General features: G+C 43.4%; 1 protein-coding gene across 3 annotated transcripts in view; it reads left to right on the top strand.

Moving 5' to 3' along the window:
• Positions 1–14,744, top strand: part of glt8d1 (glycosyltransferase 8 domain containing 1) — a 43,917-nt gene that overhangs the window by 27,108 nt on the left and 2,065 nt on the right. For all 3 annotated transcript variants that reach the window (XM_063067609.1, XM_063067610.1, XM_063067611.1), the window contains 2 exons: positions 2,363–2,529; positions 4,070–4,182. In XM_063067609.1, the coding sequence (XP_062923679.1) occupies positions 2,363–2,529; positions 4,070–4,182 (280 nt within the window). The remainder of the gene's footprint in view (positions 1–2,362; positions 2,530–4,069; positions 4,183–14,744) is intronic.

Here is a 14,744-nt window from a genome sequence, read left to right as displayed (position 1 = left end):
GGACAGGAGGCCCAGGGAGAAGGAAAAAGGGGGAGGTGGGGGAACCCAGAGGATGGGCAAGGGGTATAGTCAGAGGGACAGAGGGAGAAAAAGGAGAGTGAGAGAAAGAATGTGTGTATAAAAATAAATAACGGATGGCGTACGAGGGGGAGGTGGGGCATTAGCGGAAGTTAGAGAAGTCAATGTTCATGCCGTCAGGCTGGAGGCTACCCAGACGGAATATAAGGTGTTGTTCCTCCAACCTGAGTGTGGCTTCATCTTTACAGTAGAGGAGGCCGTGGATAGACATGTCAGAATGAGAATGGATATGGAATTAAAATGTGTGGCCACTGGGTGATCCTGCTTTCTCTGGCGGGCGGAGCGTAGGTGTTCAGCAAAACGGTCTCCCAGTCTGCGTCAGGTCTCGCCAATATATAGAAGGCCACATCGGGAGCACCAGACGCAGTATATCACCCCAGCTGACTCACAGGTGAAGTGTCGCCTCACCTGGAAGGACTGTCTGGGGCCATGAATGGTGGTAAGGGAGGAAGTGTAAGGGCATGTGTAGCACTTGTTCCGCTTACAAGGATAAGTGCCAGGAGGGAGATTAGTGGGGAGGGATGGGGGGGACGAATGGACAAGGGAGTCGCGTAGGGAGCGATCCCTGCGGAAAGCGGGGGGGGGAGCGAAAGATGTGCTTAGTGGTGGGATCCCGTTGGAGGTGGCAGAGGGCCCTCTGTCCCTCTCACCCTCTCATTATACCCCTTGCCCATCCTCTAGGTTTCCCCTCCCCCTTTTTCCTTCTCCCTGGCCCTCCTGTCCCATGATCCTCTCATATCCCTTTTGCCAATCACCTGTCCAGCTCTCGGCTCCATCCCTCCCCCTCCTGTCTTCTCCTATCATTTTGGATCTCCCCCTCCCCCTCCCACTTTCAAATCTCTTACTAGCTCTTCTTTCAGTTAGTCCTGACGAAGGGTCCGGCCTGAAACGTCGACTGTACCTCTTCCTTGAGATGCTGCCTGACCTGCTGCGTTCACCAGCAACTTTGATGTGTGTTGCTTGAATTTCCAGCATCTACAGAATTCCTCATGTTGACCTGAAATGTTGGCTGTTTCATTCTTCGTAATTGTTACATGAATTTCTACAGTCACAAAATGCAATTTGTTATACAGTGGATTCCAGTTAATTGGGCTATTAGTTAATTGGAGCAGCCGCTTATTTAGGACAACCTTTAAAGAACAAAACTAATCAAGAAAATAGCAGAGATTCCCTCCATTTATTTGGGACGCTATGCCACTGAATTGGGAGCGGAACATTTGCCTAACAGTTTCTAACTAGCGTCAGTCGCGTGCACTTGTGTGGCCTTTAGACACGACACCATGCTTCGAGTGAGCAGTTTTCAAATAGCAGCAGTTGCATGTGTTTGTGTTACATTATCCATTTGAGCCAAAGGAGGCCAATTCAAAAAGCAGGGTCTTCGCCGCAAGTGTCAACTATTTACTCTTTTCCATAGATGCTTCCTGATCTTCTGAGTTCCTCCAGCATTCTGTGTGTGTTACTTTGGATTTCCAGCATCTGCAGACTTTCTCGAGTTTGTGATTTTTTGATAATTTTGTTTTTTATTTTGACATTAAAAATTTTCAGATCCTTGCCAAGATACCACAAAAAGACCTAACACTAGTTGAAAAAAAAAATTAGCTTTGGTGTCTGCTCTGATTGTTTAATTATTGTCAATGAAGAGAACATGGAATCGTACACTGGATGAATTCCTCCGTCAATAACTATCACAAACTAATACACAGTTGTATAATGCAGTAGTAGTATTGGTAGTGTTCTAATTCGTTGTGTTTTTCATTTAGATATGTAGTTTGCTACTCAGTTAAATAGTAGGTTGTCTTTTTTATATCTTTTTAACTATTTTCATGAAATTTCAGCTAACTGGGGCAGAAATTTAATTGGGCCAAAATGTACTAGTCACAGAATCCATTGTATTCAAATTTTTAACATCTGCAGTTTTACTTTTGTTTTTCAGTTTGACAGGGGGAAATTTTATTTTCAGTTCAGCTATCATTTACAATTAAATGGCAAATTGCTACTCCGTGACCACCTGCCCCTGCCCCCCCCCCCAGTATAATGTTCCAGTTTGTCAACAAGCTGTCACTTCATACTGTTCTTAGCTATATGGGTAATTTGCAGGACCTTAACGTGAACTCTAACTCACTGACTGTTGGTGCTGTGGAATATCTCCGCTCTTCACATCAAAAAGCTGCACAGTTAGAGAGGTTATGCAAACTGTCAATAAGTGATTCTTCTACTTTGCTTTCTGAAATTACTACAGTTCAAGTAAAATAACTAATCTGAATTTTTTACTTGTTTTTTCTAGAACACATACTTGGGCTTCCTTGATTATAAAAAGGAAACAATTAGAAAACTTGGTATGAAGGCAGGCACATGCTCCTTCAATCCTGGTGTCTTTGTCGCGAATCTCACAGAATGGAAGCAACAAAATATCACACAGCAACTTGAAAAATGGATGGAAATCAATGTAGTGTAAGTTTATAATAATTGCGTGCATTCTTATTTTCATTTTGCCCTATTAATTCTATTTGCTGTTAAAGTAATCTGACCTTATTTTCAGGGAAAGATATATTGCAGCACTAATAATAGATGAGCAAGGAATTTTGCAAAGAGTAGGGATATCAAGAATATAATTTTCATATTTTTCACAGTTCTGAAGCATTTGTATTTCACTCTTAATAATGTTCTATTCTTTGTGTTTAAAAAAATATATAAAATGTATGAGATCTCATCCATCTCGTATATGAGATGTCGACCATTATGCATCTCTAAGTGACCTTGAAGGTGATTGTGAACTCAGTTCTTGAACTGCTGAGGTCCGTATCACGAAGGCTTATACATTATAGCTTAGGGAGTTCCAGGATTTTGAACTGTTGAGGATGAAGAAATGAAATGTATGTCTAAGTCAGTCTGATGTGAGACATGTACATATATGGTGGTGTTTCCATAAGCCTGCGCTTAATCTAGGGAGTTGCAAATGGTGGGTTTTGGAGGTGCTGTTGAAGACTTGGTGAATTACTGTAAGTTTTCTAAATGGCAGTGCAACAAGAGAGGACAGAAAGTGGGCGATAAATTTCAGGCACTCCCACCACCCAGGTCATGCTTTCTTCTCGCTGCTGCCATCAGGAAGAAGGTACAGGAGCCTCAAGATTCACACCACCAGGATCAGGAAGCTGTTCCACATCATTCATCAGGCTCTTAAACCAGTGGGGATAACTTCACTTGCTCGATCACTGAACTGTTTCCAAAACCTATGGACTGACTTTCAAGGACTCTTCAATTCATGTATCCGTTAGTTAGTTAGTTAGTTTTTATTTATTTATTTATTTTATTCATTCATTCATTCATTCATTTATTTATTTATTTATTCATTCATTCATTCATTTTATTCATTCATTCATTCATTCATTCATTTATTTATTCATTTATTTATTCATTCATTCATTCATATTCTTTTTTCCCTTTTTGTATTTGCACAATTTATTGTCTTTTGTACACTAGTAGTCCATCCTGTTGGTGCAACCTTTCATTGATTTTATTATTGTTATTGAATTTAATGAGTATGTCTGCAAGAAAATGAATCGCAGGGTTGTATATGGTGACACATATGCTAATACTTTGAACTTTGATTAGTGAGCTGCTCTGCCTTGGGTAGTGAATGCTGAGTATTGATGTACTCAGGTTAATGGAAGGTGTTCAACTTTTTCCTTAGTGGAAAGACTTGTGTGAGTTGGGTGAGTCGCAGCAAAATACCTAACAACTATAACCTCATAAATTAAATTTCCAGTAATATGTAAATATGTAGATAACAATAGATGTAAAGATTATAGTTTGTGATTTATTTTACACTAGAGGTAAATATTTTAAATTTGAAAATACAGCTTTTAATGCTTAGTTGTAAACTAGATCCTTTCCCTCCGCCCCCATCGGCAATACTGATGAATGCGGAAAAAAACACTATCAGCATATATTTACAATCAGGAATTAATGGCTGAATCACTTCTGTTGACAGGGAGAATTTGTATGGTGGTGCCCTGGCTGGTAGTGTGACAACACCACCTCTGCTGTTGGTGTTCTATAAACAGTATTCAGCCATCAATCCATTGTGGCATGTCAGGCATCTAGGTAAGTCTTCAGTTTCAGAAAAGTTCATTGCTTAAGATGTATATTTATTAGTATTCTAATATACAGTGATATAATTAAGTCTAATGATTGATACATCACTGTAACACATGAGAAACAATTGTGCACAATAACTCTTGATTGCCAACACATTTATTTGGATTACATTTTAAAATTTTTGTGGGCTTGTATGTTGTGCCAGAAGTATGGTGACACTTCAGGCTGCTCAGAACAATCTCACCAATTTGAGGCAAATGGTACATTTTATTATATGTTTTGATGTGTAACAAAAATAAAGCGGATTTTTTGAAACAGCTCTATTATTTTAGTTCTGCTGGCATAGTTAGATTCCTTTCAATATTTTTCACCTGGTTAGAGACCAGGTTTGCCTGCATATTAGTTGACCCGCTGTCAGCCTACTTTCAATGTGCATACATTAATTCCCATACACCAGAGCCAGGTCTCCATTTGTCTTGTTGACTGGTCTGCAGTAGCTGACCCACATTAAAAAGAAAGTTAGCCACCTTTCTAGACTACGCTCAAGGGTTCTGAAAGAGGTAGCAGAAGAGATTGTGGAGGCATTAGTAATGATCAAGTTTAAGTTTAATTATCATTCACCCGTTCATGGGTACCCATTGATACAGCCAAATGAGATTGTGTTCTTCTGGGGCCAAGGTGCAAGACACAGTACCAACAGTCATTCACAGCACAAGCCACATATAGGACATGTAAAATAGTAAGTAAACATATAGTCACACAAAAAGATATATATAGGCCAAGTCCCTGAGTGACGTGTCCTGTAAATTGATGGTGCATGGGTGTTATCGGCAAGAACAAGGAGTTGTTAGCAGTCCGCAGATGAACATACGCCTGCATGCACACGATCCAGCTTGTTATTCCACCGATCGAACGCTGGAAGACAGCATCTATGGGAGGGGCCAGTCCCCAACCCAGCATGGAGGCTGTGCTAGACCAGGCATCTTCCCTCCTGAACTCCTGCAGCAGGCAAGCCTAGTCCTTGCAACAACTGAGGCCACACAGCCGCCCCCCCCCCCCCCACTGTCTGTCTCGCCAATAAACAAGGGAAACGGACTTGCAGCACGTACATTATCAATGTCCAACGGTCTTGCGATTGTAGGAGACAATCATTCGCTGTTAGATCTTTCAAGGATAGCTAGTGTGGAATGGTGCCAGAGGAGTGGAAAATTGCAAATGTCACTCCATTCTTTAAAGGAGGAAGGCAGAAGAAAGAAAACTATACACCAGTTATCCTGACTTCAGTGGTTGGAAAGATGCTGGAGTCTATTATTAAGGATAAGGTTTCAGGGTACTTGGATAAAATAGGCCAAAGTCAGCATGGTTTCCTTAAGGGAAAATCTTGCCTGACCTGTCTATTGGAATTCTTTAAGGAAGTAGCAGGCATAGTCTGGATATTATTTCCTTGGTATTTCAGACGACCTTTGAGCAGGTGCTGCAGATGAGGGTTAACAAGAGCCTGTGGTGTGGTGTGGTGTGACAGGAAAGATACTAGCATGGAGAGAAGATTGACTGGTTGGCAGGAGGCAGAGTCGGAATAAAGGGGACCTCTTCTGGTTGACTGTCGGTGACAAGTGGTATTCTGCAGGGGTCAATATTGGGACCCACACAAAATGCTGGAGGAACTCAGCAGGTCAGGCAGCATCTATGGAAAAGAGTGCACTCGACAGTACAAGACTGATGAAGGGTTGGACCGTAATGTCAATTGTATTGTTTTCCATAGATGCTGCCTGGTCTGCTGAGTTCCTCCAGCATTATGGGCCTGTACTCACTGGAATTTAGAAGAATGAGTGGGGATCTCAATCAAACCAATCAAATATTACATTATCACTTACTTCCGGGGTGCCTAGAGGTGACTTGAGTAGCAGCAGAACTCTTAGTGGATATGATTAAATATTCCCGCCCGTTTCAGCCTGTTATAGCTAAAAATCACAACTGCTTCCAAGGTGAGTACAGTCAACAAAGCTGTCCTAATGCGTTTAAAGGAACTATCGCTGCTTAAAACCGACAGAAACAACAGTCTGTGGTCGGAAGTGCCCACAGAGAAAACCTCGGAGGAAGCGTGGGCGAAGATCAGGATTACAAGTGCGTTTAAGGAAACGAGGTTTTAAACCTCGTATATCAACTATCTTGCTGGTGCAGTCTCTGGTAAATAAAATCGATGATCTCAGAGCCAGGGTGCTGAACCAGAGGGACATTAGGACCGCGTGTGTCCTTTGTTTCACAGAATCCTGGTTAACCCCTTCGGTACCGGTTATGCAGCAATTCAGTTTGACGGGTTTACTATACACTGTCAGGATAGATCTACAGAGTCTCTCAAAAGCGGAGGTGGAGGAGTATGCCCCATGATCAACTCTTCTTGGTGCACAAGTATATCAGTGCTGTCCCAATTCTGCTCACCAGACCTGGAACATCTAACAGTTAAGTGTCATGTAGTCTACATGTAGACTGGGTGAACCAAATTGGTAAAGGTGCTGAGGAAGGGGATTTCCTGGAATGTATGCGGGATGGTTTTTTGAACCAACATGTCGAGGAACCAACTAGAGAGCAGGCTATTCTGGACTAGGTTTTGAGCAATGAGGAAGGGTTAATTAACGATCTTGTCGTGAGAGGCCCCTTGGGTAAGAGTGACCATAATATGGTGGAATTCTTCATTAAGATGGAGAGTGATATAGTTAATTCAGAAACAAAGGTTCTGAACTTAAAGAGGGGTAACTTTGAAGGTATGAGACGTGAATTAGCTAAGATAGACTGGCAAATGACACTTAAAGGATTGATGGTGGATATGCAATGGCAAGCATTTAAAGGTTGCATGGATGAACTACAACAATTGTTCATCCCAGTTTGGCAAAAGAATAAATCAAGGAAGGTAGTGCACCCGTGGCTGACAAGAGAAATTAGGGATAGTATCAATTCCAAAGAAGTAGCATACAAATTAGCCAGAGAAAGTGGCTCACCTGAGGACTGGGAGAAATTCAGAGTTCAGCAGAGGAGGACAAAGGGCTTAATTAGGAAGGGCAAAAAAGATTATGAGAGAAAACTGGCAGGGAACATAAAAATGGACTGTAAAAGCTTTTATAGATATGTAAAAAGGAAAAGACTGGTAAAGACAAATGTAGGTCCCCTGCAGACAGAAACAGGTGAATTGATTATGGGGAGCAAGGACATGGCAGACCAATTGAATAATTACTTTGGTTCTGTCTTCACTAAGGAGGACATAAATAATCTTCCAGAAATAGTAAGGGACAGAGGGTCCAGTGAGATGGAGGAACTGAGTGAAATACATGTTAGTAGGGAAGTGGTGTTAGGTAAATTGAAGGGATTGAAGGCAGATAAATCCCCAGGGCCAGATGGTCTGCATCCTAGAGTGCTTAAGGAAGTAGACCAAGAAATAGTGGATGCATTAGTGATAATTTTTCAAAACTCGTTAGATTCTGGACTAGTTCCTGAGGATTGGAGGGTGGCTAATGTAACCCCACTTTTTAAAAAAGGAGGGAGAGAGAAACCAGGGAATTATAGACTGGTTAGCCTAACGTCGGTGGTGGGGAAACTGCTGGAGTCAGTTATCAAGGATGTGATAACAGCACATTTGGAAAGCGGTGAAATGATCGGACAAAGTCAGCATGGATTTGTGAAAGGAAAATCATGTCTGACGAATCTCATAGAATTTTTTGAGGATGTAACTAGTAGAGTGAATAGGGGAGAACCAGTGGATGTGGTATATTTGGATTTTCAAAAGGCTTTTGACAAGGTCCCACACAGGAGATTAGTGTGGAAACTTAAAGCACACGGTATTGGGGGTAAGGTATTGGTGTGGGTGGAGAATTGGTTAGCAGACAGGAAGCAAAGAGTGGGAATAAACGGGACCTTTTCAGAATGGCAGGCGGTGACTAGTGGGGTACCGCAAGGCTCAGTGCTGGGACCCCAGTTGTTTACAATATATATTAATGACTTGGATGAGGGAATTAAATGCAGCATCTCCAAGTTTGCGGATGACACGAAGCTGGGTGGCAGTGTTAGCAGTGAGGAGGATGCTAAGAGGATGCAGGGTGACTTGGATAGGTTGGGTGAGTGGGCAAACTCATGGCAGATGCAATTTAATGTGGATAAATGTGAAGTTATCCACTTTGGTGGCAAAAATAGGAAAACAGATTATTATCTGAATGGTGGCCGATTAGGAAAAGGGGAGGTGCAACGAGACCTGGGTGTCATTATACACCAGTCATTGAAAGTGGGCATGCAGGTACAGCAGGCGGTGAAAAAGGCAAATGGTATGCTGGCACCTATAGCAAGAGGATTCGAGTACAGGACCAGGGAGGTACTACCGCAGTTGTACAAGGCCTTGGTGAGACCACACCTGGAGTATTGTGTGCAGTTTTGGTCCCCTAATCTGAGGAAAGACATCTTTGCCATAGAGGGAGTACAAAGAAGGTTCACCAGATTGATTCCTGGGATGGCAGGACTTTCATATGAAGAAAGACTGGATGAACTGGGCTTGTACTCGTTGGAAGTTAGAAGATTGAGGGGGAATCTGATTGAAACGTATAAGATCCTAAAGGGATTGGACAGGCTAGATGCAGGAAGATTGTTCCCGATGTTGGGGAAGTCCAGAACGAGAGGTCACAGTTTGAGGATAGAGGGGAAGCCTTTTAGGACCGAGATTAGGAAAAACTTCACACAGAGAGTGGTGAATCTGTGGAATTCTCTGCCACAGGAAACTGTTGAGGCCAGTTCATTGGCTATGTTTAAGAGGGAGTTAGATATGGCCCTTGTGGCTACAGGGGTCAGGGGGTATGGAGGGAAGGCTGGGGCGGGGTTCTGAGTTGGATGATCAGCCATGATCATAATAAATGGCGGTGCAGGCTCGAAGGGCCGAATGGCCTACTCCTGCACCTATTTTCTATGTTTCTATGTTTCTATGTCATCCTTTTTACCTACCACGGGAATTCTCTGGGGTCATTCTGGTAGCAGTTTACATTCCACCTCAGGCCAATGTCAGGCAGGCTTTAGATGATCTGAGCAATGGGATCAATATGCACGAAACAGCGCATCCTAATGCCTTCACCATCACTTTGAGAGATTTTAACCAGGCCAGTCTGAAAAAATCACTACGCAATTGCCATCAACAGATCACTTACAATACAGTACCAGAGGGAACAGCACGCTGGACCATTGCTACACCACCATCAAGAATGCCTACTGTGCTATTCCACGCCCTCACTTCGGGAAGTCTGATCACCTGGCTGTACTTCTACTCCCTGAGTATAGGCAGAGACTGAAGACTGCAGCACCAGTAGTGAGGACCAAGAAGGTTTGGACAAGGGAAGTACAGGAGCACCTGATGGACTGCTTTGAATTGGTGGACTGGACTGTATTCACAGATTCATCTTTGAATCTGAATGAGTATACTGCAGCTGTTAGTAACTTCGTTAAAACCCGTGTGGATAAATGCGTGCCCACAAAGACCTACTGTACATTCTCAAACCAAAAGCCGTGGATGAACCAGGAGGTACATCGTCTGCTGAAGGCTATATCTGTGGCATTCAAGTCTGGCAACCCAGGCCTGTACCAGAAAACCAGGTATGATTTGTGGAGGACTATTTCAAGGGTGAAGAGACAATTTCGAATGAGGTGCATGGCAAGATGCACAACAACTCTAGCAGGGACTGCAAGACATCACTTCCTACGAAGCGAAACCCAATAGCATGAATGGCAGCAATGCTTCACTATCAACTGAACCCAACGCCTTCTATGCCCGCTTTGAAAGGGAGAATATAACTACAGCTGTGAAGATCCCTGCTGCACTTGATGGCCCTGTGATCTCTGTCTCAGAGGCCGATGTTAGACTGTCGTTAAAGAGAGTGAACCCTTGTAAAGCAGAAGGTCCTGATGGAGTACCTGGTAAAGGCTCTGAAAATCTGTGCCAACCAACTAGTAGGAGTATTCAAGGACATTATCAACCCCTCATTGTTATGGGCAGAAGTTCCCACTTGCCTCAACAAGGCAACAATTATACCAGTGCCAAAGAAGAATAATGTGGGCTGCCTTAATGACTATCGCCCGGTAGCACTCACATCGACAGTGATGAAATGCTTTGAGAGGTTGGTCATGACTAGGCTGAACTCCTGCCTCAGCAAGGACCTGTACCCACTGCAATTTGCCTATTGCCACAATAAGTCAACAGCAGATGCAATCTCAATGGCTCTCCACATGGCTTTAGCCCACCTAGACCACATAAACACCTACATCAGGATGCTGTTCATCGACTATAGTTCAGCATTTGATACCATCATTCCCACAATCCTGATTGAGAAGTTGCAGAACCTGGGCCTCTGTACCTCCCTCTGCAACTGGATCCTCAACTTCCTAACCGAAAGACCACAATCTGTGTGGATTGCTGATAACATCTCCTCCTCATTGACGCACCTCAGGGGTGTGTGCTTAGCCCACTGCTCTACTCTCTATATACACATGACTGTGTGGCTAGGCATAGCTCAAATACCATCTACAAATTTGCAGATGATACAACCATTGTTGGTAGAATCTGAGGTGGTGATGAGAAGGCATACAGGAGTGAGATATGCCAACTAGTGGAATGGTGCCACAGCAACAACCTGGCACTCAACGTCAGTAAGACGAAAGAGCTGATTGTGGACTTCAGGAAGGGTAAGATGAAGGAACACATACCAATCCTCATAGAGGGATCAGAAGTGGAGAGAGTGAGCAGCTTCAAGTTCCTGGGCGTCAAGATCTCTGAGGATCTAACCTGATCGCAACATATTGACATAGTCATAAAGACAGCAGCTATACTTCATTGCAAATGTTTGTAGTTTGAAGAGATTCGGCATGTCAACAAATACACTCAAAAACTTCTAGTTGTACTGTCGAAAGCATTCTGACAGGCTGCATCACTGTCTGGTATGGAGGGGCTACTGCACAGGACCGAAAGACGCTGCAGAGGGTTGTAAATCTAGTCAGTTCCATCTTGGGCACTAGCCTACAAAGTACACAGGACATCTTCAAGGAGCGGTGTCTCAGAAAGGCAGTGTCCATTATTAAGGTCCTCCAGCACCCAGGGCATGTCCTTTTCTCTCTGTTATCATCAGGTAGGAGGTACAGAAGCCTGAAGGCACACACTCAGCGATTCAGGAACAGCTTCTTCCCCTCTGCCATCCGATTCCTAAATGGACCTTGAAGCTTTGGACACTACCTCACTTTTTTGAATATAATATTTCTGTTTTTGCACATTTTTTTAAAAATCTACTCAATATACTCGATGATTTTAAGTTCCCTGGCCCCCACCGCTTTATTTTCACCATGGATGTCCAGTCCTTATATACTTCCATCCCCCATCAGGAAGGTCTCAAAGCTCTACGCTTCTTTTTGGATTCCAGACCTAATCAATTCCCCTCTACCACCACTCTGCTCCGTCTAGCGGAATTAGTCCTTACTCTTAATAATTTCTCCTTTGGCTCCTCCCATTTCCTCCAAACTAAAGGTGTAGCTATGGGCACCCGTATGGGTCCTAGCTATGCCTGCCTTTTTGTTGGGTTTGTGGAACAATCTATGTTCCGTGCCTATTCTGGTATCTGTCCCCCGCTTTTCCTTCGCTACATCGACGACTGCATTGGCGCTGCTTCCTGCACGCATGCAGAACTCGTTGATTTTATTAACTTTGCCTCCAACTTTCACCCTGCCCTCAAGTTTACCTGGTCCATTTTCGACACCTCCCTCCCCTTTCTAGATCTTTCTGTCTCTGTCTCTGGATACAGCTTATCCACTGATGTCTACTGTAAGCCTACTGACTCTCACAGCTATCTGGACTATTCCTCTTCTCACCCTGTCTCTTGCAAAAACGCCATCCCCTTCTCGCAATTCCTCCGTCTCCGCCGCATCTGCTCTCAGGATGAGGCTTTTCATTCTAGGACGAGGGAGATGTCTTCCTTTTTTAAAGAAAGGGCTTCCCTTCCTCCACTATCAACTCTGCTCTTAAACGTATCTCCCCCATTTCACGTACATCTGCTCTCACTCCATCCTCCCACCACCCCACTAGGAATAGGGTTCCCCTGGTCCTCACCTACCACCCCACCAGCCTCCGGGTCCAACATATTATTCTCCGTAACTTCCGCCATCTCCAACGGGATCCCACCACTAAGCACATCTTTTCCTCCCCCCCCCTGCATTCCGCAGGGATCGCTCCCTACACAACTCCCTTGTCCATTCGTCCCCCCCATCCCTCCCCACTGATCTCCCTCCTGGCACTTATCCGTGTAAGCGGAACAAGTGCTACACATGCCCTTACATTTCCTCCCTTACCACCGTTCAGGGCCCCAAACAGTCCTTCCAGGTGAGGCATCACTTCACCTGTGAGTCAACTGGGGTGATATACTGCGTCCGGTGCTCCCCATGTGGCCTTTTATATATTGGTGAGACCCGAGGCAGACTGGGAGACCGCTTTGCTGAACATCTACGCTCTGTCCGCCAGAGAAAGCAGGATCTCCTAGTGGCCACACATTTTAATTCCACATCCCATTCCCATTCTGACATGTCTATCCACGGCCTCCTCTACTGTAAAGATGAAGCCACACTCGGGTTGGAGGAACAACACCTTATATTCCGTCTGGGTAGCCTCCAACCTGATGGCATGAACATTGACTTCTCTAACTTCCGCTAGGCCCCACCTCCCCCTCGTACCCCATCTGTTACTCTTTTTTATGCACACATTCTTTCTCTCACTCTCCTTTTTCTCCCTCTGTCCCTCTAAATATACCTCTTGCCCATCCTCTGGGTCACCCCCCGCCGTCTTTCTCCCTAGGCCTCCTGTCCCATGATCCTCTCGTATCCCCTTCTGCCTATCACCTGTCCAGCTCTCGGCTCTATCCCTCCCCCTCCTGTCTTCTCCTATCATTTTGCATCTCCCCCTCCCCCTCCAGCTTTCAAATCCCTTACTCACTCTTCCTTCAGTTAGTCCTGACGAAGGGTCTCGGCCTGAAACGTCGACTGCACCTCTTCCTATAGATGCTGCTTGGCCTGCTGCGTTCACCAGCAACTTTGATGTATGTTGCTTGAATTTCCAGCATCTGCAGAATTCCTGTTGTTTTTGTTTATGGTTTATTTATTTTATTTAATATTATTATTTTTTCCCTCTCTGGTAGATTATGTATTGCATTGAACTGCGGCTGTTAAGTTAGCAAATTTCATGTCACATGCCGGTGATAATAAACCTGATTCTGATTCTGACTTGTGGATTTTAGCTATAGTACAGGAAATGTAGCAGGCAGTTTGTCTATGGCAAGCTCTCACAAACAGCAACTGGTTTAATAATGTTGATTGAAGGATAGATATTCTTCTGCACACCAGGATTGATGCACCTTTGTGGTTTGGAATCATGTCATCCTTCTGAGAGGTCAAACAAAGGCTTGCCTTAATATTTTTATCCAAAGCCAACACCTCTGACTGTGCCGCCTTCCTTTGAGATGGCACAGAGTTCCTTTTCTAAAAAGAGTAAAATACTATTTTAATACAATTATTATATTTTCGCAGATGTGGATAGATAATGTAGTTTCTAAGCAATAACGTCATGATCAGAAGATACAGTAAATATTAAGCGAAACAAAAAGAACTTGAATTTATATGACACCTTTCACAACTTTGTCCCAGCGTGGTTATACAGCCACTGTTGTAGGGGTCCAAGTTTTGCCAGCACTGGCAATTCAGAACCAGTGGTGTTGTGTCACACAAAGCGAGTCCTCAATTGTACTGCGTCAGCTATTAGTCTGGAAGTTACTGACAAATTTGAGTTGTTTTGCTATTCAAGTGCAAATAGGATTCTGCAGCATATTGTTGGAGAATCACCTCTCAGATCTCATACTAGTTTGGTTCCATGCTCACAGATTTCAGAGGGAATTCTATACCTGCAAATTAAGAGGTAGAGGGTATATGTTTTTTTATAAATTATTTTGTTTCACATACTTTTACTTAATTTGAATGTTAAATTTTTGATCTTATTTATATCAATTTTAATAATTATCTATCAGGAATATTTAAATCTATTAGATTCAGAGATAGCTTTGTCCGATTCCTAAATGGACTTTTAAGCTTTGGACACTACCTCATTTTGAATATAGTATTTCTGTTTTTGCACATTTAAAAAAATCTATTCAATATACGTAATTGATTTACTTTTTTCTCTCTCCCTCTGCTAGACTATGTATTGCATTGAACTGCTGCTGCTAATTTAACAAATTTCACATCACATGCCCGTGATAATAAACCTGATTCTGATTCAAATATTGAAAGGCCTAGATAAGAGCGGGCTTGGGGAGGATGTTTCCTATAGTGGGTGAGTTTAGGACTAGAGTACACCACCTCAGAATAGGAGGTCCCTATAGAACAGAGATGAACCACCAGCCTTGAAATCATCAACAGGGCAGCAATGGCCTTTCTGCAAACATCTGGATCTACAAAAGGATTTTGATAAGTGTAATGCCCACGTTGAAGGATTCAAGCTCAAGTTCAGCTTAAGTTCA

Source organism: Mobula hypostoma, chromosome 15 (assembly GCF_963921235.1).
Source record: "Mobula hypostoma chromosome 15, sMobHyp1.1, whole genome shotgun sequence".
NCBI classification, from domain to species: domain Eukaryota; kingdom Metazoa; phylum Chordata; class Chondrichthyes; order Myliobatiformes; family Myliobatidae; genus Mobula; species Mobula hypostoma.
The sequence above is the reverse complement of the archived record's forward strand: the minus strand, read 5'-3'. Positions and strand labels throughout refer to the sequence as shown.